The sequence below is a fragment of the Lichenostomus cassidix genome, chromosome 1 (assembly GCF_008360975.1).
Source record: "Lichenostomus cassidix isolate B80296 chromosome 1, HeHo_3.0, whole genome shotgun sequence".
Classification (NCBI taxonomy): domain Eukaryota; kingdom Metazoa; phylum Chordata; class Aves; order Passeriformes; family Meliphagidae; genus Lichenostomus; species Lichenostomus cassidix.
Window position 1 is genome coordinate 71,991,409 of NC_139479.1, and position 24,377 is coordinate 72,015,785.

Here is a 24,377-nt window from a genome sequence, read left to right on the forward strand (position 1 = left end):
GCAATTCGCTTCACCTAATTTCAGCTGTAAAATGTGAAATATTTGCAACTTACCTACGTTTCTGGGTTTTTTCTTACAGCCATTGAGGTAAAACCAGCTCCTTACTGTGGCAAACTCACTTGTGCTGAAAGTATTGATAGTGGGTGAGGAGAGTCATGCTCTTGGGGGTCTCTCTGTCCACGGGCTATTCAGTGGGCATGGTCCACTAGCCTAGATCTTAAATAGTAGAAGAGTATATTTAGGAGGGATATATCCCCCCGCCCTGGTCAGCCTGCTGAGCAGAAGCTGTGTTACAGCCCCAGACAGAGCTGCACATTGCTGCGGGTTTGGCTGGGTCCCAGTGGGACTATTTGCATAGGAAAGCACTAGTTGGTGTAACCGCACAAAAATCTGGTCCCCAGGGAGTAATAACAGCTCTTACAGCATGTGATTTAATGTGGTGAAGAGATACAATGTTTAAAAAAGGTGGAAGAGAACAATTTGTGCTTTTGCATGTGAAAAAAAGGGGGGGAGCAAGTCTTTGCTAGAAATGGTAAAAATAGTATTTTTGAGTGATTTTACTTCATGTATTTTGAAGAATTGGGATGTTCTCTCTACAGCTGCCCTGTCAGCAATTAAAGCATCAGAGCTGTCACTAATGAATACTACTTAAAAATCAGCATTTTTAAAGCTGTCTTACACTAAAATGCCAATGCCAGTTCCTAGAAGGAAAACCTAAATGTGTGTATTGCTATGTGGCCTTGACTGTTGATTGCTATCAACTGTTTAATAGCTGGTACAGAGTCAATTCAGTAAGACTAGGACAGAATTAATGATACAGTTGAATCTGACTTAACTTCAGAATTATTCCTTGTGAATAATTCTGTCTGAAGTAGTTTTTCAGTCTGGGACATATGAACCCCTAAGGTATCTTCAGTGCAGCTGGGCCCCATGCTGGTGTGAGCTCGGCTGCAGGTGACCAGTCTCTGTACAAATGGAGCTCATGTACAATCAGGCTTTGTATGATCAGCAAATGGGTACAAGTTTTTCCAAAAGAGAACAAGTATCTTGTGTCCTCTGAGCTTGCTGAGTAAACGACCTGTACAGCACTAAGCTCCTACTTACAGGCAAAAAATTGACATTGCTCCCATTGAAATTTGTGAGGAGTAAGTCCTCTCCGCGACTGGTCCATGTAATGACATTGGACAAGGGGCCTGTAGGTTCATTTTTTGCTACTTTCTAATAATTTCTGAAATATATACTCCTATATTTTCTGATTATGCATTATACTATAATGTGAGTATCTTTAAAATAAGAATGATGCTCACATGCTGTGCTCCTCTGCTGCCTTGTCCTTCACTACCTTTATGTGAGGATTAAGTCACAAATGATTGAAAGAGCTTTCCTCACTAAACCAAACTATTTAAACTGTTATACTCTTTTTTATATATTGATTAGATTTCTTACAGAGAGTGTATGTTTTTCCTTGGCAGAGTAAATATTTCAAGGGTCTGTCAGTTCAATGATGAAGGTGTCTCTCGTAAATTTTTGTGTGGGAGACACAGAAAAAGGGTTTCCTTTTTCTCCTTTGTAATATGCACCTGCATACATACACATTTCAAGGGTATTTTTTACATACATACCTTTTACGGGTATTTTCCAAAAGCGGCTAGACATAGAAATTAAGGGTTGAGTGCATAGGCATTACAGTAGCAGTCTCACAGTAGATCCATGAATGGATTTATCAGAGGGTTCATTTAAAGAGATCAGCAAATCTAGAGAGAAGTTAATCTTCTTCTGTTATTGGCTGCAAGGTATCCAGTTGTAAGCAAAAGAAACTGTGTGTACTCTGCAGAGGTGGCATGACTTGGGGTGTGTCAATATCTACAGCATTGGTGTTCATGATTTTTCTGTTGGTTTCAGTGGATTTGGGATCTGCCTGATATTTACAGTAACATTTGCTAGGGGTCTTCATTAAAAAATATATAATACTCATTAGATTGTTACTGTACACATTTTTTAAATGTTCTGTCATGCTGCTTCCTCAGTCAACAATTATATATTCGTTTCTAAAGGTAATACTTTCACACTTATGTAGAAGACCCACATTTCACAAATGCTGAGAAGCCATGGATTGCATAAAGGACATGGCAGATAGGGATAAAATTATACTTCAAGCTCTTTAGATGTTAATGGAGGCTACTGTTTCAGCGCCTCTGGAAACCAGGCCACTAGAATACTGATAATAGCTGAAAGCTGTGACTAGGCATGGCAAACAGGGTAAGAATATACATCAAGCATGACTGGAGAACATCCTTGTGTTTCTGCCAACACCCTGCTGACACCCGCTACTGGCACTGTAGGGGTCTGCCTTTATGGACTGTAAATGTTAAAAAAGTGAAACAGCATGTAGAGTGTTCACTGTACTGGGTAATGCCAAACAGAAGTTGAGGAGAAGGGGAGGGTCAACAGATTGATTTGGTGGAGTCAGACCAGACATCCACTTATTACCATCTAAATTAGAATTCACAGCTATATTTTTTTTGTAAATCTACATTTTCACACTTCATTCTATGGTCAGTCAGAATACAGTTATTTTTGTATTCTTGACAGACCTTGTTGCATTGTATACTGATTTGCTAACAAGCCAGCATGTTGAAATATGCTCCTGTACTTTAAGTTTCTCTTTGATTGGGGAGCAAAATGTAATAAAGAGAGGTGAACTGTGCAGCTGATCAGGAGACACCACAGTCTTAGGTATGATATGCACTGATAATTCTTTCTTGACCTTCCTCTGAATTTGCTGCGCTATCCCACCACACCTGTTAGCACAATGCCAGCTGGAAACCTCAGACCAGCCAGGTTCATCTATGTCCTCGCTAAAGCCACAAGGTTCAAGTACTTTTTTGTTTCTATCAGTTCAGTCTGTCCTAAATCAAATACCTTATAAATGAGACTAATCTCAGGGAAGGTAGTCCATGAGTGCCAAAGCTCTAAGAAACTGCTTACCTGGCATATTTATTTATAGAGCACTAATTACCATGGTGCCTGGCACTGTCCCAACCCACATTTGCAACACGGTGGTGAGCTGACATGCTCTTGGCTTCAGGGAGGGGACACATTTCCTCCAGCCTTTCCCTGCTGGCCCAGAACCATAGCTCAGGTAATTCAGTCTGCAAGGCTTGAAGCAAGTGGCTGCTGCAGTGTTACAGAGCTGGATTGACTTCGGGAGTTTTTACTTGTTTCTCACGTAGCACTAGCACTCACTAATCCTGCAAAGGAAGGAGACTTAAAATGAGAAATCTGTTGGAAGAAAAGAGTTGAAGTTAACATGTGAAATTCTGTAAATTTGACCTTTACTGTATTGTTTAGTAGGATAAAACACAGGAAGGGCCAAATTTTTGAAAATTGGGAAAATTGTGTATCTTCATTGTAGATGAGTAAATATTTTGAGAATGCACAAGGTCCTGGCTCATTCTCCAAGTGATATGTCTCTAAAGCTACCACGTAGATAGTTTATGAAGGCTGTGTGGTGACCTGTGCTGTAGTTAACACAAATGGCAATTTTCTGCTTGCTCTTTTTTCAGGTTTGCTTCATTTGCCCTGGCCTAGTTGTCACTGCTTAAACTCATCATAATTTCTGACCCTGGGCTAAGAAATAGAACTGTCTTGTGAACTCCTCAATGGCATTAAAGTCACTGAAAGGAGAGTAAAATACAGATGGCAATCTTTGCCTCATGGTGAGATTTGGAGGGGAACTCTAGACATGGACATTTTTCTTCCAAGAGGGGGATGTTAAGGGATGCTATGAGCAATCTGTTTATCCCACAAATAAGAGATCTGTTGATCCCACTTAAATGAGAAATTGGTGTGGTTTTATATGCAACTCAATAAAACACTTTCTTTAACTGAAGCAGAAGTGCTTCTTCTGTCAGCTCCAGTGCAAACCTCACATGTGTCTGAAGGAAGAAAAATTCTAGTTTTTTAATCTGCCTTTTGCATTTTCATGTGTGTGACATACCTGTGAATTTCTGTCCGCAGGTCACACTCTCATTTCAAACTAAAGTGCCAAGCACGTCTCTGTGAGATGTGGACAGCATTTTGTACAGAAGAAGTCTGTGAAGGCAGCACAGACCCAGACAGGTCTTTTGTTTTGGGCTGGCCCACCACAAACTGTGTGGCAAATTTCAGGTAAGAATTGAGATACATTTTATTTACCAAGTTAGGTAAATGTTTTTAGGCTGACAGGTAATGAGACTATCACAGATTCATTTCAGCACCAGTGAATGTGGGGAGCAGGAACTTGCTGATTCTTAAATCAATTCCTTCTACTGCTCTGAGCAAGTTGCCCTCCATACTTGATTTTCCATCTTGCTTATCATCTTAAAAATTGAGAAAGTGTGTGATTTGACAAAGCACTTTCTGTGCTGCATACTTTCTCAGTGGAAATTACCTTTTTTTTGTATAACTTGACAAACACCTTGACTTATTAAGAAAATGAACTACAAATATTAAACAGCCAAGCCAATGAAAGGATCAAAGACACTCTTATAAGACAATTTTAAACAGAAGGCCATGCACTGGAAGTAGCCAGAAACATACAGTGAAATACTGACATTGTCCTATTTCTTTTAGTTTGATTGTGCCAGAGAAAATGTCGAAATTCCTCTTAAAGCAGAATCTCTGAATTTTAATGGAGAGAAAAAATTTCAGTCTGTCTTTGCAGCATTGGCTGTAGGACGCTTAAGGGCTGTAGAGGTAATTTCAGTGATTAGGCTAATTTTAATCTCAGCAGGAGGGCTCTTTCATCACTTCGGATGAGGGAGGGCACGATCCCTCTGAATCCCAGCTGTTTAGCCACAGTAATTTGCCTGAGTCTTGGAAAATGCATTTTCTTCTTTATCAACAGAGAGCAAAAGCTGAAGTATCTGGCTTAATTTCTTTGTCACATTGTCCATACCTAAGGAGAATGTTGTCTACAAACTGCACTCTCTTGAGCTGTTTGTGCCGTTTATGTTTTTTACGCTTAATAGTCCTGAAACAAAGATGAAATTTTCTATTGATTTTCAATTGAAATCTTGCCAATAAACAGAAGCTTTGATCCAAAGGCAGTATGTGATCCTTTGTAGATATCTGAAAGTAGTTGAATAGGAAAGCAATAGCTTCAGTCAAAAAAAGAGTTAGAGATTTTACAGAAGTGAAATTATTTTATGTCTGAAGGTACGCAGAAAAATCTAAAGTGCCATGCGTGAGTCCATAGGTGTCTGTCCTGCAGAACTGAAACAACCAAATCAGAATCATATTTGTAATATTTATAAAGTGCATTTGCCTCAGAGCATCATTGAGTAGGTTTGTAGTTCTCTAAATGCCTGCTCTGGAAATATGAAGAGCTTGATTTGCAAAAGCAGCAGTGGGAATAGCAGTTACTCCATCTGGGACAGGATTTAAATCAAGAAAGTTGAAGCAAAATTAGGTTAGATTCCTTGAAATATTATTAGCTACATTTAACTGGACAGCTTTGTATCCATTGAAGTGTTCAAACGAGATAAAGATAAATGAGACAAGCCTTAAAATGTCCAAAGTTAAACCTTACTAAGTACAGTGGGCTTATATGTACTTTGTGATAGGCTGATAAAGCAAGTAATATATAAGAAGATAATTAGAATAATGAAAGTGGAAAGAAGTCTGTGTACCTGAGAAAATACTCTTAAACTTTTGAAATAGCTCTTTTTTTAAAGTGCGCTCCTCTTCTGTTTGGACATCACTTTAAGAACTCAACGTATTTCCTACTGAATTCACTGGTAAAGCTTTACCTTCTGTGGCAAAAGCTGGTAACCGAGGCTTTTGATCACCATGGCAGGCTTTTCGTTTAACTTTGCAGGGAAGCAGGTTTTTCATTCAAATCTGGATGAACCTTTTCATTTTGGTAGGTATTTATGAAATTGCAACCCAGAAGCAGTCCATTCCATTGTGGTTTGTCTAAGGACTATTTTTGTATTAGAATGATGGCTGATTTGTCATGTTTTTTCTTTAATTATTTCAGGTCTGCAGAACAAAAGGAAACATGGCTGTCTTTTTTGCAAAGGTACTTCATTACATAGTCTTTAAAGACACTGGAAAGAATTCTGGTCTAGACCAGTGGTTTTCAAGCTGTGGCGCCTAAGCCATCATGATTGATAAGCTCTTTCAAATTGATATTGAGAAAAAAAATCTCATGTCGTCTCCCTCAGAAGATGCTGTGTGCTTTCATGCAGCAATCACTGTGCAGAGAGGACATCGCTTCTGTGTGCTCAGCAGAAAATTCCTAGCATGTATTGTTTCTTCCCAACAGAGCAATCCTCTGCCACCATGGCTTTAGTTGAGCCTGGAGCTCTTTCCATGGTGATGGCATTTAAGCGAGCCCAGCTCAAGAACCTCTGCTCTAACCTGTCTGCTGTTCAAGGCTGGCTGTATTTTGTTCTCAAAAAACATGCCCCAAGCTGGAGGGTGTGGTGGGAGGGTTTGTACAAATAGAGCTGTCTTATTTTATTCGGTGTTTGGATAGAAAACTACTAGTAATGGTTCTGTTTTCTGGTCAACCAGTTCTTCTGGTTGAGATTTGTGTCTTTATCTCATTCTTCAGAGTACCTGGGTTGTTTAAATCATCCTTGCTGGGATGATTTCCAGTTCACTGTTCTCCTGTTCAGCCCTTTGACCTGGTCTGTACTGATGTAACTGATTCCAGTAGGAGTCTTGAGTGCAGACTGAGGCATCACAATGACGGGTAGTTTTAGCTTGATTTTTTCTATTCACTTTCTCTGCTGCTTACTGTGATTCCTACAATGAACTTCAGTACAGCAGGGCGTTACTGAGGGCCACAGTCAGCATATCTTCCAGATACTGCTGGATGCTTTCTTGTCCTTGGAGATTGTTCTACTGCAGTACATCTGCAAACAATCTCCTTCTTACCAAGTTACTGCTTGATTGCTGTATAAATCTCCGTCTTACTATTTATGTTTGCAGTATTAAAAATTTACTTGTTTTGTACTTGCTTTGTCAGCCGAATAAGAGAAGAGAAGGAAAAAGACAATCCTAAAAGCATTCCTCTGACGATAGTTGCGAGGGACCTGGGAACTGGTGAAAACGTAAGTGTTCTTGAGCTAAACAGGGTCTAAATCTGCATCACCTGTGAGTGCTGTTCACCTTTGGATATTGAGAGGGTTCCTTTGGTTTGCAATCTCCTTTAAGGATTCAGCCCCTTGAAGAGAGTTGGCGTAGACAGCTCTGAAATGTTTGTTCCCTGTGTTTAATACACGATTTCTGTTCTAAAGACAGTGTGCTTGGTTAGAAATACTCATTCTGGCACATGAACTAAAGACTGTACTGTGTGAAGCCCCAAGAAACACCTCTAGCAGAATTTATTTATGCATAAGCATATTCAGAAATGCCAGTACAATGTTCCCTTTTTTTTTGCTTGTAAAACTTACCTAAACCCACAGCTGCTTTCATTGAATTCTGCAAAGTTGGAGTCTATTTTATTGTTTGTAGTGAACTTAAGTCAGTAAAACAGTGTATAAGAACACCCTGAAATTGCCTTAAGCATGTTATTCATCAAATAATTGATCTTGGTAAATTTATAGGCAAAGAGTAAACGGTAAAGGAAGGTCATCCATAGGGTGATTTGTACCTTTTTGACTACATAATTTTTAACTAATTTAAGTTAAATTCTTGTATGTAGCCAGTTCCACAGTGATACCCTAGCATTCAGTGATAATCCATCCATTCTTCCTCTGCTTCTTTTACATTTGTCTTTTCTCTCTAACTGTCTTGTGACATCTGTATTTCAACCTCAGAATCCTAAGGAGCATGGGCAAGGGTACAAGAAATTTTCACAGAAGTTAGATTTCACTGGAGGTCTTTGCCCAACAGTGAATCTCCACTTAGAATTCTATGTTTGCATAAATGTAAGCATAAAGGAGTCTGCCTTGTTTTTCCTCCCAGAAAATCATTATTAAGGTAAACAATGATAGAATTGACAGGTTGCTAAGACAAAAGTTAATAAACAATACTAATAATTGTGACAGTTCAAATGCATGACTGCAGATGAAGGTCTGCTCAGGTGTAAAAGTCTATGAATCATACATGCACTCAGGTGTTGCAGTCTTGTTCCAGGGTTTGTTGGGGCTTTTTCCAATGTCTTTTCTCCTTAGCAATAATTAGCTAGTGTGCCAAATATGGTCTCTTGATACTGACAGTCCTAGGAATGACACACTGTAGTCTAGATATTATCTGTAATACAACAGAGGAGGAACAGATGGAAATTTTGTGATGCGAATAGTTCTTATGGTGTTGTGGTTCCTGTCCTACAGCAGCTGGAGATGCCTGAGAATTATTTAATTTTGGACAGTAGGGAAGACTGAACACAAGGCACAAACTATATTCTAGCCAAGAGCAAAACTTATGCAAATGTGCTGACCTACTCCAGAGAACCAGATGTCATTGCTTCAGGCAAATGTTAAATTTTTTATGGTATGAGCATTCAGATCTGTCCTGCAGCAAGATATACAGTATTCTCACTACTTTCCTTTCATTGCCTTGGCAGCTTGTTACTGTCAGGGAGTTAGACAAATGTACAGCTCAGATCTTTTTTAAGTGCAAATGTCAGGGGGTTGTTTCACCTGAGCATCTTATGGCCAGCACAAAATTGATGTGCTACACAAGGTATCAGGATATTGCAAACTGTCCTGAGACTGGCAGTAAACATCTACATCCCAGCTCTGCTACGTTCCCTTCTTTGTGCCATCAGGTATGCCTGGGTGGTTTGTTGCAATGGGCTTGCCTTTGTTCTGCCAAGGCTTTAGTCTGGCCATGAACCAGCTGCAATCCACAAGCTGTGTAGTCCTGTTGGCAGAGCCAAGCCAGCGTGCCTCTAACGAGGGCTTAGTGACTCGTGTTTGGTGTGTGGGAGCTGGCTGGCAAGTGAGGCCAGCATGGGTGTGGTGCTGCAAGCATTGGAGCAACCTGTGGAGCTGAGCTGCAGAGCACTGCCCAGCAGTACGGGAGCAACGCTGGTGCCAGGCAGCAGGTGCTGAAATCTCACTCTGGGAAGACTGCCTGTGGAAAGGGGCACTCTGGCTGGCACAGAGCTCGGCACTTTGTAGCTGGTTAGAAAGTGATGTCTCTGCTGCTCCGTGCTTTTCCAAACTGCCTATCAGCAGATTCTGGAGGGTGCTGAAGAGATAGCATTTTAACTGGATGAGACATTACCAAGAGGAAGTGCTTCTGGTACTAAGCCGAATCTAGCTTTGAGAAATGTGTATAGAATGTGGGAAAGGGTACAGGGATGAACAGCCTGTGTACAATACTTCCTTACAAGGGACATCTTCAGTTGAAAAGGACAGAAATTAACAATTGATATTTCACTGAAAAAAACGCACTGAAATGTTTCATTTTTTCAAAGGAAACTCGCAGGCTTTTGAATTAATCAAACCATTATGTTTCCCTTATGCAATGTCTAAAAGTGCAGTTAGTGGTTCTGAGTTCTTGCATATTTTAATGGAGAAGTCATGTTCCCAGTAATCATAACACTCTCTTCTGATTGAGCTGTTGGGGAAGCAGGAAGCAAATACAGAAAATATGTGACAAAGCAGAGGAATCAAACCTTGGTCTCAGACAGCTGGACCTTTATCTATGTGGTATAATTTATTTATCAAGTAAAATTTTAACAGGATAGTCTCATTTTTTCTAACAATGAATTATGCAGAGCTACTGCACTTCAGATACTCTTTGCAAATCCAAACTTTTAATGCCACTTTCATCTTCTCCTTTTTTCTGTCCACAGTCAAAAACTTTAAATGTAACCAATGTTGATACAGCAAATGATGTAATTCTGATGGCGCTGCAGCAGCTGGGAATTAATGTAAGTCTTTGCACCAGATTTAATGAGTCTTTTTTTTGTAGTCGCTTTTAACAATCAAATCTTCCCTTACACTTTTTCCGAGTTCTAGGATATGAGCATTAATTAAATCCTTTAACATAGAAGTTCAGAGTTGTTGCAATGCAGTAGAAGTGCTGTGTTAGCATATAGACCTCCAGAGATTATCAAGCACCTTACAGGTTTTGAGTGAATGTCTCATCCCTGTAAGGGATCAGTCATGCTTCAAGTTGCTTTTAAATCTCTTTTAAATCTCATGCTGATGCCTAGGAGATAACTTGACACAAGAGGTGATAGTTTGATAGAGCTCCTTTTGCATGCCTCAGTGTGAAATAGAAACCTGCTGGTCTGCCTGTTAGTTGGTTTCAAAGTTTGCAAACATGCATGATCAGCTGTGTCCCCAGATTTCACTGCTCTCAGGTGTCCAGATCAGGTACTTTAAATATTCATGGACCTTTGAAGTCATGTGTGATACAAATGTAATTAAGTGATTGCATGGAATCTGAATGCACCCAATTTAAACAGTGTCCTGAAACTGTTTTGGAAAAAGGCTTTTGCAGAACTTACAATAACCGTCGCTCACACCAGTTAGATGCAGTGATCCCTGCTAGATCAAATACTGCCTCAACTGGCTTCCTTTGCTCTAAATCAGACAAGCTAGTGCCTCAGGTGCAGTGGTGAACCAGTGCCAGGGACAAGAATTCTGGCTTTCTTACTGTGTTTCACAGCGTGGCTCCAACCAATACCAATGATCATATAGAAGCTCCTGGATGACAGCTTTTTAACTCATTTATCAGCCTGCTGTTTGGGTAACAGGATTTTTTAAAATGTTTTACTCTTGATGCATATGTTGATTTCATTACATGGAAACTGACAAGTCTTTCCTTACCACAGCCCTGAGTGTGAAGAGTTAAATATGATGAGCAAAATGCCACTGTTGTGCTTCCCCAGGGCTTCTGGAGACTCACAGCAAAAGTTGGAATAACCTCAGAATTTGCCTTCCCCAGCATCCATTATCCCTAATTTATACAGGCTTTTAATGCAGGGGTCTCTTCTGCTAGCTTGGCATTTCCCCGGCACAGCAATTTGTGTCTACCCATCTTGTTATGGCTCAGACATCCCATTTACCCCAGGGCTGGGGCTCTGGCTCAGAATCCAGTAGTCCATTTAATTAAGGAATCTCTGGAGTTGATAGAGGGATTGCAAGGTGAAAAGGATAAGATGTAAGTTAAAATTAGGATTTTAATTGCAGATTGTCTCCCCTGGTCTGCACCAAAAATCAGGAGACTAAGTGATGTTACCGCTGCAAGTCTTTATTGTGATGTGGTTCATTTTTATGCATTTTATGAGTGTCATTTGCACTTCCTCACTTTGTGTACAAAAAACCACGAAAATGGTAGTATTTAAAGAGAATACTGTGTATGAGATTAGCAGGAGGAGGAGCTGGTTGGGTTTCAGCATTGTGTTCTTTTGTATGTGTCACAATCAACCTTTTCCTCCTCTTTACATTTTTATTTCAAGTGGAATAAGAATTAAAGCCATCTCAAAGATGTAAAATCTTGCCTGCAGAATTATTTGCCCAAGCAATATACTACATTTTTTGCACTGCTTCTTTATGGCAGAAAGCCTTTTTTTTCTTTAGAGGCATATCATAAGATTAGCAATAAAATGAAACAAGCTAAATAAATTAAGCTGTAGCCTGCATATCAATCAAACACCCAGCCCCCTGGTAGGATTGTTCTGACTCTTAGGAAGCTCTGCCTTACGTGCTGTATCAAGGCTTTTTTATTTCTATCCAGAGAGAACCACTTGAAAGGAGGTCCATGACTTTTCAATGGCAATTATAAAAACTACATTTCACATATTGTGTGATTAATGGGGCTATTACTTCGGCTGAGTTCACTCTGGTTTAACACATCAGGGTTTTTTCCTCTGTGGTTTCTCTGGTAAAATGACAGCTAGCTCGTGCAAAATGGCATTGATCATCTGTTCCAAATTATCAAGTGGGGCAGAAGGAAGAACCTTGGGTTTCCCAGCTTTGTAAGTACACTTGCTGACTTTTCTGGGACAGTCACATTTATCCTGACAAATGGCCTCATAAAGCCATAAAGGACAGCATTTGCAGTCGGAGATGAACAGTCTGCCTCCTTGGAACCACGCTTACTGCTCTCCCCTTCCCCTGCTTCCCCTTCACAGCAACGAGCCCTTTCATATATGTATGTGAAAGGAAAAGCAAATACCCTTTCTTGTGCTCTTCAGCTGTATTTATTTGCTCCTGGCTGCTTGCCCTGAGGCATCAGAGATGTCTCCAAAGCCTATTTATTTTCCTTCTGCCCCCTGATAGCTGACTTTACAACAGTGCTAATATGGGCCAGAAAGCTGTGTCAGTCAGAGAGCAAACTGCAAAGGCTTCATTGGGTGTATCAGCATTACATCAGGTGCATGCAGCAAGTAGGAAAAGTCTCAAAAACCTTAAGGACATTGGATGAAGGTTCAGGTAATGCAGGACAATAGGTAAATCTATTTAAAAAGAGGTACGATTTAACTTTAGAGCTAAATAAATGCTGTCATGAGGTATTTATCACCTTTTGTAGCCAGAAAACTTTTAGGTTTTAATTACCCTGATTTATTAGTGTCACTGAAAAGGGATTTAAGGTAAAATAGATCACTTTTTATGCAGTGTATTTATTCAATTTCTATTTTCTTTTGTCCTGATAGTGGTTTTTATTAAATGCCAATTCTTTCTATTTCTGTTGTCTCACCATCATATCTGAAATAAGTACTATTCTCTTTTTTCAATTAAACTATAACATTGTACATTTATGCTAAAGGCAATATTTAGCATTTACTTTGATTTGGCAGAGGTTTTCACAGCTTTTCTCCAAAATGATCACATTCCCAAGTCTTTTGAAAATTGTCTCTTTTGATGTGAATTTATCCTCCCTGCTGTACATTTTAAAGAGGGCTCAGTAGTCTTAAAACACCATCCAGCAGTCCCAAGCCCTTCCACACAAAAGGGCTGCACAAAAAGGGTGACAGCAGGCCTACAAATGAGATTTTGGGGCAGCACTGAGTGCCAGGAGCCCGAGGCTGCCATCCTTGTCTTGGCATCATTAGGGTGGGCTCAGGTCTCAGGTGAAGGTGCTCCTGCCCTGTGCTCCAGTGTCAGTCACAGGATGCTGTTGGCTCATGAGCCTGAGCTCCTCCTGCTTACAGGAGATGTAGAAAAGCTGGGGAGATGGTGGAGCAGAGTTTTCAGGTGTGACGCCTGCAGTGTCTGCGTGCCAGAGCACATCCCAGGGGGTGTGATTACCCTGGTACTCAGGAGGGAGCTGAAGGGTCACCGTAGCTCACACAGCCTGCCTGCTGTGTGCCACAGTCTCTGCAGCAGCTTCTCCTCCTTATGCTGCTTGGCTGTCCTCCCTCCAGGGGATCAGACCTGCCTCTCCTCTGTGCTGGCTGCTGCTCAGTGCCGCCAGGGTGAAGTGGACTCTGACATCCATCCCTCTGCTGCCACTGGGCACTCCAGTCTGAGGGAAAGAACTGGGGCAAATCTCTCCCTTTTCCTTCAGGAGTGATGGGCTCCAGCACCTCTGACTGCTCAGAGCTGAGCCCAGGTCACATAAACCACATTGCACATAACAGACACACTGCAGGAATTTTGTTAGTGGCAGACTTGGACACTGCAAAAGTAAAGGGAATTCCTTTGGCCCTGCTGGCAAGGGGCACATTATCCTTATATTGTGAAAAACCTTATGGGAATCTTTTCTTAATGACTGATAAAGTTATTCTTAATTTTGGTTTTAAAGGGCTCTGAAAAAGACTACAAGCTATGGGTGATATCAGGAAGAGAACATGCCCCTTACCCTCTTATTGGTAAGTTGTTGACATTTTTTTTTTCAATATTCACTCAGTTACTACTGCTGTCGGAAGCAAGAAATAGAGAGAAGACTGAAATGCAGTTTCCTCTTTTGTTTTGTTTTTCCTGTTTTTTCTCTTACTTCCCTGTCACGCAAGTTTGCCTATTTGGGAAGCTAGTGAAATGCTGATCCTTTGTTTTGAAGAGCAATTGCCTGCTTGTGTCACTAAGAGGTTGAAGAAGTTCATTTATTTCTGCCCCAGTTTTCCTGCATGAGCCCCAGCCTTTCTGCAGAGTTGGCCTCTGCACTCAGCTTGTCTTCTGGAGGTGGTCCAGCTTTACCATATTTCTCCCTACACCTCCAGAGCATTGTTTACTCCCCTCCTCAGCAAAACTCAGTAGAGTTTTGAGAAATGTTCTGTTCTTCCACAAGTCAAGTTAACTGATTCAAGGGGGTCCTTTCCAATCCTGTATTTCTCATACTGGCTGATTAGGAGCAAATTAGTGCTCATTCACTTTCCAAAATGCTTCTCAAAACATTTCAGGACCAGGAATCAACCCAAATCTCAGAAGTGATTGGATGGAGTGATTTGATTTTGTCCCATGATTCACTAAGAACAAATCCCTTCACATTTGTAAGAACATTTCCCTGTGGAAGCCCAGCATTACTTGTGCTATATGAGTTTGCAGATGATTAGAACAAGAAAAACTTGTGTATTTTCTGTTATTTTCTCCTACAAATCTAATCCCAGTAAATCTTAGTATTCCTTCTCAAAGCAGCCTTAGCTACAAATGCTTCACTAGAGTCAGAGAACATTAATATTTATAAAATATCTAACTTGTGCACCTTACAGAGAGTGCAAACTATTTTGCCTTCAAAACATATCAGACTTTGACTTTCTGACCATTACTGTGTATCTTCTTCTGATCAAATCGCATTCACAGCTTTAAACATAGCACCAGAGAATCCACATTTAATGTATTTCATCCGCCAGGTCTTCAGACAAGTCTGAAACACATCTTTCCGGCGGCATTTCTGGAGGCTCCTCCAGAAATGAATTGCCTCTGTGTAGTCCCCAAAGATGCTGGTTAAAGCCAAGCATAGCTCATTTGCATCAGCCCAGTGATTAACATTTCCTTCCTGATTCAGCCTCAGACAGGAACCATAATTGTGTCTCATTTGACTGAGTTGATGGCTGTTGCACTTAACATGTTAAGGAAGGGAAGATCACTTCCACACTGGATTTTTTTTATTTTTGCATGCTCAGCAAAAATTTGACATGGCTGCTTCCAAAATCTCATTTCTCTCCAGAATGATATGAGCAATCAGTACCTAAACTTTCAGTGCCACAATAAAAGCAGTAGAAAGAGTGAACATTGAATTCAGAAATAGTCACTTGTATTTTTTTCTGATGGGTTTTTATGTGATACATCTGTAATAGATCTGATTTTACTTTTACATCTGTTAACACAGTAACTCCCTATCTGCCAGTGTATGATTTATGCCCGTTCAAATATAGAGAAAAGCATCAATTTTTAGATTACTGAGAAAGTGCTGCGGGCCAGCAAGCAAAATCTGCTTTTCCTCCAGGGCAGATGGAGTTTTGCAAGTCTCCAGTCAATCCAAGAGATTATTATGATTTCTCTTTGAACAGGACACGAATATCCCTTTGGAATTAAAATGAGCCACATTCGTGATGCCATGCCCCACGGATCAAAGCACTGTGCCTGCCCCAGGCAGCTCCAGGGCCCTTTCTTGACGGAGCAGCTGCCCCAGGAGCTGCAGTGCGAGTTTGTGCTGAAGCCCAGCCAGGTGGCTGCGTGCCAGCAGCTGAACGGTACGTTGTCCTGCTCACCCCAGCATCACTCCCCACAGCCTGGCTGCCTCCCTGGCTCTGCTACAGAAGGCAAATGTGCCTTCTGGGGTGGGGACACAGTGGGAAGCGCAGAGGAGCATGCAGGTGTATCTTCCAGCTGCTTGGGGGGTTTTGCAGGGTAGCTCTCCCTGCTTTGAGTCTGCTGTTGTATATATGTCATCTTTGTAAGTTACATATTGACAAGCTGCCTGTCAAATGATTGTTCTAAAATCAGCAAAAGAAAGAAAATCTCTTCCCTGCAATTTTTGTGAGTCTATTAGCTGAGCTTCTCTCTGCAGCCCTTGCTGTGCTCTGTAACAAGACAGGGTGGTTTTACAGTTCAAGAGTCAAGACTTGACTTTGGCACAGAATTCCCATGCAACATTTGGCATCATCCTTCATCTCAATAAGGTACTTAGGACTCTACACCTACCTCACTGGGACTCTCGTGGCCAACTCTAGGCAGGTACTTGAGTACCTAGATGAGGTGTGCAAATAGAACTTAATTTCAGTATTCCTCAAGTAAAATAAAGTAATATTTTCTTCTGCCTTTGGCCTCGATGCTGCAAAAATACAAGCACCTGCTCTCTGTTTTGCACTCTGTTGTCAATGACACAATGACTGTCCTCTGCTCATGATAAAACAAATAAGGATATTGTAGCAGGATTTGGGCATTATTCTTCGGGCAAGGATACATACTGTGGTGTGTTTTTGTTGTTCTTAACATACTAGCATACTCAGCTCAATTAGGAGCTCTGCCTTACTTCACCATTAACGACCATATCATAAAAAAATAACATGCATGATTTTATCTTGGGCACTCCCCAATACCTAAGATCTCCCACAATATATGAATATGAATAGAATCCATGTGTAGTGTTTTTAGAAATTAAATACAAGGAAGCTGTACCAGAGTCCATTACAAATTATTCTGGAAATTGATTACATTTTATATAAATTAATTTCCTTTCCACGTGCATTCATCCACCCCCTTCCCAGCAATTTGTATCATATATTACTTCATGGCATATTTTAAGAATGAGGCAATCTAGCAAAGGGGTGTAATTAGGTTTACAGGCCCTGCTTTGGCAGCTGATGTTGACTGGCAAAAGAAAATAGAAATGCAAATCAGGCCTGTAGAGTTCTAATGCAGATGTGTTATCATTGGTGCTGTGCAAGCTGCAGGAGTGGAGTGAGCCTGGCTTGGGGCAGCAAAAGCCTAGGGCAGCCTGCAGGTCATGCACAGGGACTGCACTAAATGGGAGAAAGAGGCTTTTAGTCCATTCACCTTTCCTGCTTTCATCAGACAAAACCTGTTAAAGTGATACATGGGTCTGACTGCTTGCAAAGCAGGTTATCTCACATACAGCGCTGTTCATTTTGCTTTTCCTAACTGTTTGGGTTTAGAAAATGACAACAGTTACCTGTATTCAAGCCAAGGCTATGATATGGCTTTGGGCTCATCTTCAGATCAGCAAGCCAAAATCTGTGTTGCTGCTGTTGGGTACCCACTGGGCACACGTACAAGGCAAATTCACAGAGAGCAGTATCTGTATCCCCACACTTCACTGCCACATGCTGTGCTATTCTCCCTCCCATCACTTCCCTGCATCAGGGATACCACTGTGCTGGGCATGCTGTCCCTTCTGGAGGCAGCAAGGAGCAGCTGCCCAGCTGCACCAGCATGCACCCAGCAGCATAGGTGTTGACAGGCAGCCTTGACAGGTGGCCCTCATGTCAACTAAGTAGCTGTGTGGACAACAAATGTGGTGGTGTAATTGCATCAACTGTCCTGGCAGGATGGTTAAAAGAAGTACAGGAGAATTTTCTGTGTGGAAGAAGTGGAGTGTTTCTGTTGCCTCTCCTGTAGCCTTTAAGCATGTAACAGGAATGGTCACCTACCAGTTAAATATAGCCATTAAATAACGCTCATGAGCATGTTGTTAAATAGAGCTGAAGATTTATTTAGAAGTTTCTGATTAGTTTCAAGAAGAGGAAATGCCATTTCCATGGCTAGGACATTACCTATGAGTAGACATTTCCTTCATGTAAAATGTGAGCAGAAGAGGTGGCTGTTGTGAGCTCTGACCAAAATTTTCCAATGAAGTAGCATTCCTTTTTTTCTGATTCTGGCTTAGAATAATCCACCTGAGCACAGCCCTGTGGTTTTTGTTTGCAAGTACTTCTGCAAAGCAATAATTGGCATCTGTCTTGCTTGAGAGGAGTCTGGGCTTCTCCTAGTGTTGTAACTTTGCACAGGTTCAAGGAAAGAAAGTGTACATCCACCCCTTCTCATCTGCTGTTTAGCTTAAGACTTCTCAACCCCCTTAAAAAGGGGGTTTTGAAGGATGAAAAGGATGAGTTTTCTAGTTGTTCAGTGAATATTAGTTTTTAAGTGACAGGACATTTTGTTGCTGTACATCAGTTGTTTGTTTCTGCCCTGGTCTGCTGAAGAACACTGGCTAAGATTTCCTTCCTGTCCCAGGACAGAGCTGCAGTTAGTTGCAATGACCCCTTGCTCACATTCTCAGTTTGAGACATGGCTGTTAAGAGGGGAACAATCAGTAAGAGACTAAGAAAAGTTCCTAATTTTAAGACCCATTTTTAAAATTTATTAACTTCTGCTATTCCTTGTTCTCCAAAATAGCATTTTCTTCTTAATTTTTGCTTCCACTGAGATCTACAGGGTTGAAAAAAACATTGGTATGAATTTGACATTGTGTCACTAGAATTCTGGCAAACCTTAGTTTGTGAGGTAGACATTATTTGTATACTAATATCCAGGTCATTTGAAGGAAAAAAAAAGTAATTTTAAAAGTTACAGGTCATTTGTGTTCTCCCTAAACATGATGTGTCAAGTAAAGCCTTATACACACAGTAAAGCCAGACTTATATTTCTTGAAGCTTTGGACTGCTTAAAATGTATATGCTCATTATTTTTTATGAAAAGAATTTTTCTTCAGGCTTTCACATTCATATGTTCACATTTTGAGTTAAACTGTAACTTTTCATCCTGTAAGCATCTGATGAAAAGGCTTCCACCCATTCCCAAAGGGAGCATGATCTTGAATGGAATGATGTGTAATGAAAATCACTCTTTGAGCTAAAAACCAAATCCTAGTTAAGTATAGGAGAGAATAAAGTATTGGAGAGAAAAATCTGGTATTGTACTACAATCCTTACTTCTGCAAGCCTTGCTTCTGGCCTCCACAACAGCAGAAAGTAAAATGGAAGCACAATATAACTAAAATGTGAATGTGGTGTCAAGCAACTAAATCAATGCTGATTGGCTTTGAAAATACCTCGAAAAGGAAAAGTATATCAGAACAAGTTTTTCCCAGTTAGCACTTCTGTCATAAACAGTCCATACTCCTTCTCCCTTTAGCAGTAGCCCATGCTGTTAAGAAGACTTGACACTGGCTGATACTGAGAAAGGTCATATAAAAAACCCTTTTGGTGTCCCAATACCAGTATTTCCTTCTCTATACACTGCAAATAAGAGTTTCCATTAATGCAGCTCTGTCGATATCTCATGAAATATGTTAAAATTCAGACAAACAGAGCCCCTCAGTGTGCTGACAGCATGCTGAAATGCCATCTGGAAGGCATTGATTAAAGGGCATGACACCGTCCCTGCGCCGTGGTCAGCAAATGCTTGGAGTGAGGACACTGATGATACTCTTGCATTGTGGAGAAGAGAGCAAAGGCAGTGGCTTTTCCTGGTCAGGAAATGCCTCACCCCATTTGTTGATTCTCTGTTGTTACTTGTAGGGAGAATCTCCTGCATCGCCAGGAGAACTAGTGCAGCAGCTTGGAAAAAAAGCAGAGACCACTGCTTCTTCTAGCAGGATCCATCTCTATTACCCACACTTCAGTATTTATATGTTTCTTCTGTGGGAAAGATTTTGGAAAGTTTTTAGGGAAAGTGCAGCAGGAGACAAAACAGCCAAACTGAGCACCTGTAGAGCAGACATTTCTGCCCTTATCAGTCATTTATGCAAACACAACTCTCACCCAGCATTCTGGGTAGTAAGAAAGGCATCCACACACAGGTGATCATGGCTAGGCTCAGTCCTTTGGTATGTGCTTTCCCAGGGGATCAGAGCTGCACATCCAGGTCAGGATGACTGCAGTTTCTACACTGAACTCTCGAGATGGCTGCAGCAGGCCTCTGCTTGTACAACTAGGATGCCTCTGGACAGCATGCCAAGGTGAGGGCAGTGGTTTTGCACCTTTGGGTGGAAAACAAGTTATTTAGCAGAGTCCAGCTCTGTGTGAAGTCAGCAGGCTGAGGTTTGCCATCCTGTACTTGGTGGAGAGTGCTGACACTGTGCTCCAGCAGTACAGTGCAGATTCTGGTGATCCTCTTAAGGGCATGAGTCAGGCAACACATTCTACATACACACACACAGGTATGTGCATGGTGGATTACGTGTAGCTGAATGCATGGAGTTGGTTAAGTTCATGACATTTTTTCTTTTGAAACCATAGAAACCACCAAAAACCAAATATTGGAAGTAGAAGTGAAATGCATTTCTTCTAATAAACACCTTTCTCTTTTCCCAGACTTAAGCCAAAAGTCATTTAAAAGGAAAAGATCTATCATTAATTGGGCTTTTTGGCGTGGCCCAGGCACTCACTTGGACAATGCACCCCTCTCCTCAACATCTGCTGCTCCTGGGAAGCTCTTTGGCCTCTTACTAACGACCATCTGTGAGGATGACAACCTGCCCAAGCCCCTTTTGGTGAGTTCCAGGTTCAGGGTTGGGTTTTACAGTGGTGGATTTTCTCTATGCAGTAAATGAGAATATATTTGTAAATGGGACATTGAAATTACCCAAGCAAAGAAACCAGAAAGGTTTCCAAAAGGGAAACCTCATTTGTGGTTCTCAGCAAGAACTTTGGTTTTTAACATATGCTGTGGTCAGGCCCAGTTAATGACAGCTTGAGAAATGATGTGATCAGTCTGCTGCTCTGGGCTATTTCTCATTTATAGCCCATGCTGTAAGGCTGGATTCCCTAATCCTCACTTATACTGTGTAAATAAATGCCACATTCACACATACTTTTTAAACCACTCCCAAGATCTCTGTAAAATCCACACATCCATAAATGTCTCATCTACTGTCCCATATAGGCAGCCCACGCATGCATAAAAATGCCACCTGCCTGTAACTAGGCAATTTCAGAGCCTTTCTTGAAGGCATTCCAGGGCAGGCAAGCACTCTGAGTCCTCATTTTTGGTCTGACAGCACCACTGCAAAAATAGGTGGGAATGTGGAGGCTACAGTAGCATCTTTTCATCCTGTCTTGAGAGAACTCTGGTGCTGTGGGTGCTCTTAAAACCAGCCTAGGAACATGAAAAAGGTTGTCCTAGAGCCCATTCCTAGGCATAATTAAGGCATATATGTGGCATTTTTAGTCATTGGAGGCCTGCCCTGTTGTCAGTGCAGCAGCTAAAGTATTTACAGAGTGGGAGTGAGGCCTTCAGGATTGGGCCCTTCATTCTAACAGCCTGACTTCTGGCTGGAAGAAGTTGGCAGAACCCCATTGAAATCAGTGGGGTTATACCAGTTTACAGGAAGAGGTGTTTTGTCTCCTAAGCTTTTGCTTGATGTACTGCTTTATCACTGCCTGAATAGTGAATCATACCAGGACTTTTCAGGTGTTTTAATAGTGTGGGGTTGTTATTTTCTTTTGAAAGAGAAGTGTGCATTTGCATCATTTAGGTTATTTAAATAAGCCCTCCAGAGATGGACTCTGTATTACTATGATCACCTGATCCCTCATTCTCTCTAAGAGATGAGCCAATGCTGCATTTCAGAAATTTCTCCAAAACATAAATATTAGTAAATTTTATCTGAAAAAATCCCCAAAGTTACTAAGCATAGAATCATAGCTTGGTAGACTTCGTGCTTTGAATTTTAAATGTTGTGTTTATACCACAAAATATAACTTACTTCTGAATTCATGCAGCATCTCTGGAGAATAGAATACTGGGGGACTGAATGGGATTTACTTGCAGGAGAAGGAACATTTCGGGGATGAAGGCTGCAGGCATGCTGGATAATTGCTTCAGAGCTTCCAACTTGGTTTCACCACTGACGGGTGAAATCTCTTTTAGCCATTGCCACACTGAATTGTCTTGCACCGTAGCTTCATTCATGTAATTTTGTCTGGGTTTGTTAGTTTAACAGGGGCTTCCCATTTTTATCTTACGAATATTTTGTTCAAAATATATTTTCAAAGTATTTGTTCATGTGCTAATATCCTGTGCTGTGGGACTCAGCCTGTTTTGATGGCAGAGCTCGAAATTCCTGCAAAGAAAATGAAACTGCTGACACAAGTTCTCATGCCCTGAAGGTGCTCCTCCAAAGCATCTGCACTTACATGAATTCTTGATCTTGGACTTCTGCAAGAGTGAGAAAAAAAACATTAAAAGTAAAAGTAATAGCTTCCATTAGACTTATTTGCCCTGTGGTGTGGCAGGAAGACCTTCCTTACAGCCCAGACTGCGAAAGTCCCCAAACTCCATTCCTTAGCCATTACTGTTCACTAATTCAGTTTGATTATGATGGACAAGTGTCCCAGGATCCCCAAGTGTCACTTTTCTTGCCATCGACAAGTTTTTTGGTAACTTGGTCCTCAGGCCACTGTGTGCATACACATAATTCCAGAAACTCTCTGCACGTTTCCCCTTTCAAAGAGATAAAACATGACAAATTCTACATTGCTTGTAGCAGGCCTGCAAGAGGTAACCAGCATGTCTGAGAGAAGGCCCACAGGAGACTGCAGAGAATTAAACATCTGGCAAATATCATGAATATACTATCTCTGGAGAAGAAGTTTCAGCATTTCCTTTTCTGCTTGTTTTCCTTTCTTATTTAACAGAAGAAATCAGTCCCTCCTTTTATTTTAAAAGCTAGGCAGGAATCTGCTTGCTTTCCCTTTCCTTTTAAAAGAACAAGCTGCGTACTTGTTTAATCCTGTGCAGCCTCATTGGCTTCAGGGAAGCCATAAGCTGAGCTTTATCCCCCTTGGAATGACCTCCTAAGCAGGAGCAGCTTGCCCCAGAGGTGGTCCTGCTCACAGCCCTCTGCCCTGCATGCAGAGTCTGATATCACTCACAGGCAGCAAAGGGGCTAAAAACCTGACTTTGATTTGCTGTAGAAGTGCAGATATTAACAAACAAAGCACTTTCCAGCTTAGATAAAAATCTCTTTTTTTTCAGACATCAGCAGTGGAACAGAAGTCTATCTCTAGCTCATAATATTAACCACAATGATGAGCAATGAGCATCTCATATCTTCCTGCAAAGTGGTGACTGGCTGTGGCCACTGTCAGATACAAAGCTTTGAATTAGATAGACCTCTCTCCTTTTCCCATACCACAGTGTTTATATATTTAAATGACTTGGCTGAAACTTGAACAGGTCCTGGAAGATCATGCAGAAAGTTAGTGCTTAGCAGTGGCAGCACAGTATTTCTGAGGGGATGTTTTCCAAAATGAGAGTCCCAGATCACAGCTTTGCTGTGCAGTTTGGTGTGGTTTGGAGGGTGAACCTTGACTTGTGTTTGATTTCTGGTTTTTTTAGGACTAAAAGGACTAAAGCATTTCAGCTGCAGCAAAAATGGCAAAACTACGTTTTAGTGGCACTAGACAATAAAATATATTTATGTGAAATCCTCTTTGCCTTTTAATTCTTTTAGGACATGCTTTCCCTCCTCTACCAAGAGGGCCCTTCCACCAAGGGTATATTCAGACGCTCTGGAAGTGCAAAAACATTCAAAGAGCTCAAGGAGAAGCTTGATTCAGGCACTGAAGTGGACCTGGCCTGCGAATCCATATTTGTGACAGCATCTTTGTTTAAGGTATGAATGAGTGTTCCTTTCTCCATTTTTGGGTGAGAGCAGCACTGATTCTGTGCACAGCCAAGGAGGGCTTTTCACCAGGGAGAGGCCCAAAGAGGAATGGGTGGACTGAATTAACAAGAATGGGCTGGCACATTAACCTTGTGAGGATCTCCAAAGGAGGCTACCACTGAATTAGGATGAGTAAGAGGACTAGCCAGCTAGTTTTGCTGCCAGCTTTGCTGAGGTCTCTGCTGCAGGCTGGTCCTGTTACTCTCTTTATTTCTGCATATGAAATCCTAAAAGGCATGTTTGTACACTGTCTCCTTACATGTCAATATTACCCTGCATTGCAGATCCTAGTGAGTTTATAGTGTTGCCATAAATACTTGCATTATTTTTTCCATGCATTATCTTTTGTTACAGACTTGTATGTCAAAAACAATGTTCCTTGTAAAAAAATGGTGTCAGAGCTTCCCTCACCCTAGATTTTTTTGGAAGTTAGGACTTGGCCTTCTTCCTAAACTGCAACACTTTCCCTGCCAATGGTTGAGGTGTTAGGAAAGAGGAATAGCAAGACTATCAATGACTAGTTTAAGTACTTCATTGATTAGGGGAAGGAAGGTGGGGATGCCTTGGAGTGCTTATGGTCTGGAGGTATTTGAGCTTAGCTGAGGAGAAGAAACAGAAACTACAGATGAAGTTAAGTGATAAGTAAAGACATACATTATGCAATATCAAAATAACTGGTCTCACTGCAGGTTTTTTAGTTCATCAATATCAGATGAAGCATTCAAATACCTCTGTTTTGACAGGAAAGGATAGGGAAAGGCAGGAAAATATTCACTTTAAGCATAATCTAAAGTACCTCTTTATCTGAGATGATTTTCTTCTGGTTTTGGTTGCTGTGTGTAACAATA

The 24,377-nt window shown here is 41.1% G+C and overlaps 1 protein-coding gene across 4 annotated transcripts in view; it reads left to right on the forward strand.

Moving 5' to 3' along the window:
* Nucleotides 1-24,377, forward strand: part of ARHGAP20 (Rho GTPase activating protein 20) — a 57,849-nt gene that overhangs the window by 28,855 nt on the left and 4,617 nt on the right. For all 4 annotated transcript variants that reach the window (XR_014852823.1, XM_085063664.1, XM_085063678.1 and 1 more), the window contains exons 4-11: nt 4,021-4,170; nt 6,023-6,064; nt 7,019-7,103; nt 9,800-9,877; nt 13,702-13,768; nt 15,407-15,589; nt 20,174-20,352; nt 23,317-23,478. Coding sequence is in view for 3 of the 4 variants with exons in the window: in XM_085063664.1 (XP_084919790.1) it covers nt 4,021-4,170; nt 6,023-6,064; nt 7,019-7,103; nt 9,800-9,877; nt 13,702-13,768; nt 15,407-15,589; nt 20,174-20,352; nt 23,317-23,478 (946 nt within the window). In the remaining variant the exon portion in view is untranslated. The remainder of the gene's footprint in view (nt 1-4,020; nt 4,171-6,022; nt 6,065-7,018; nt 7,104-9,799; nt 9,878-13,701; nt 13,769-15,406; nt 15,590-20,173; nt 20,353-23,316; nt 23,479-24,377) is intronic.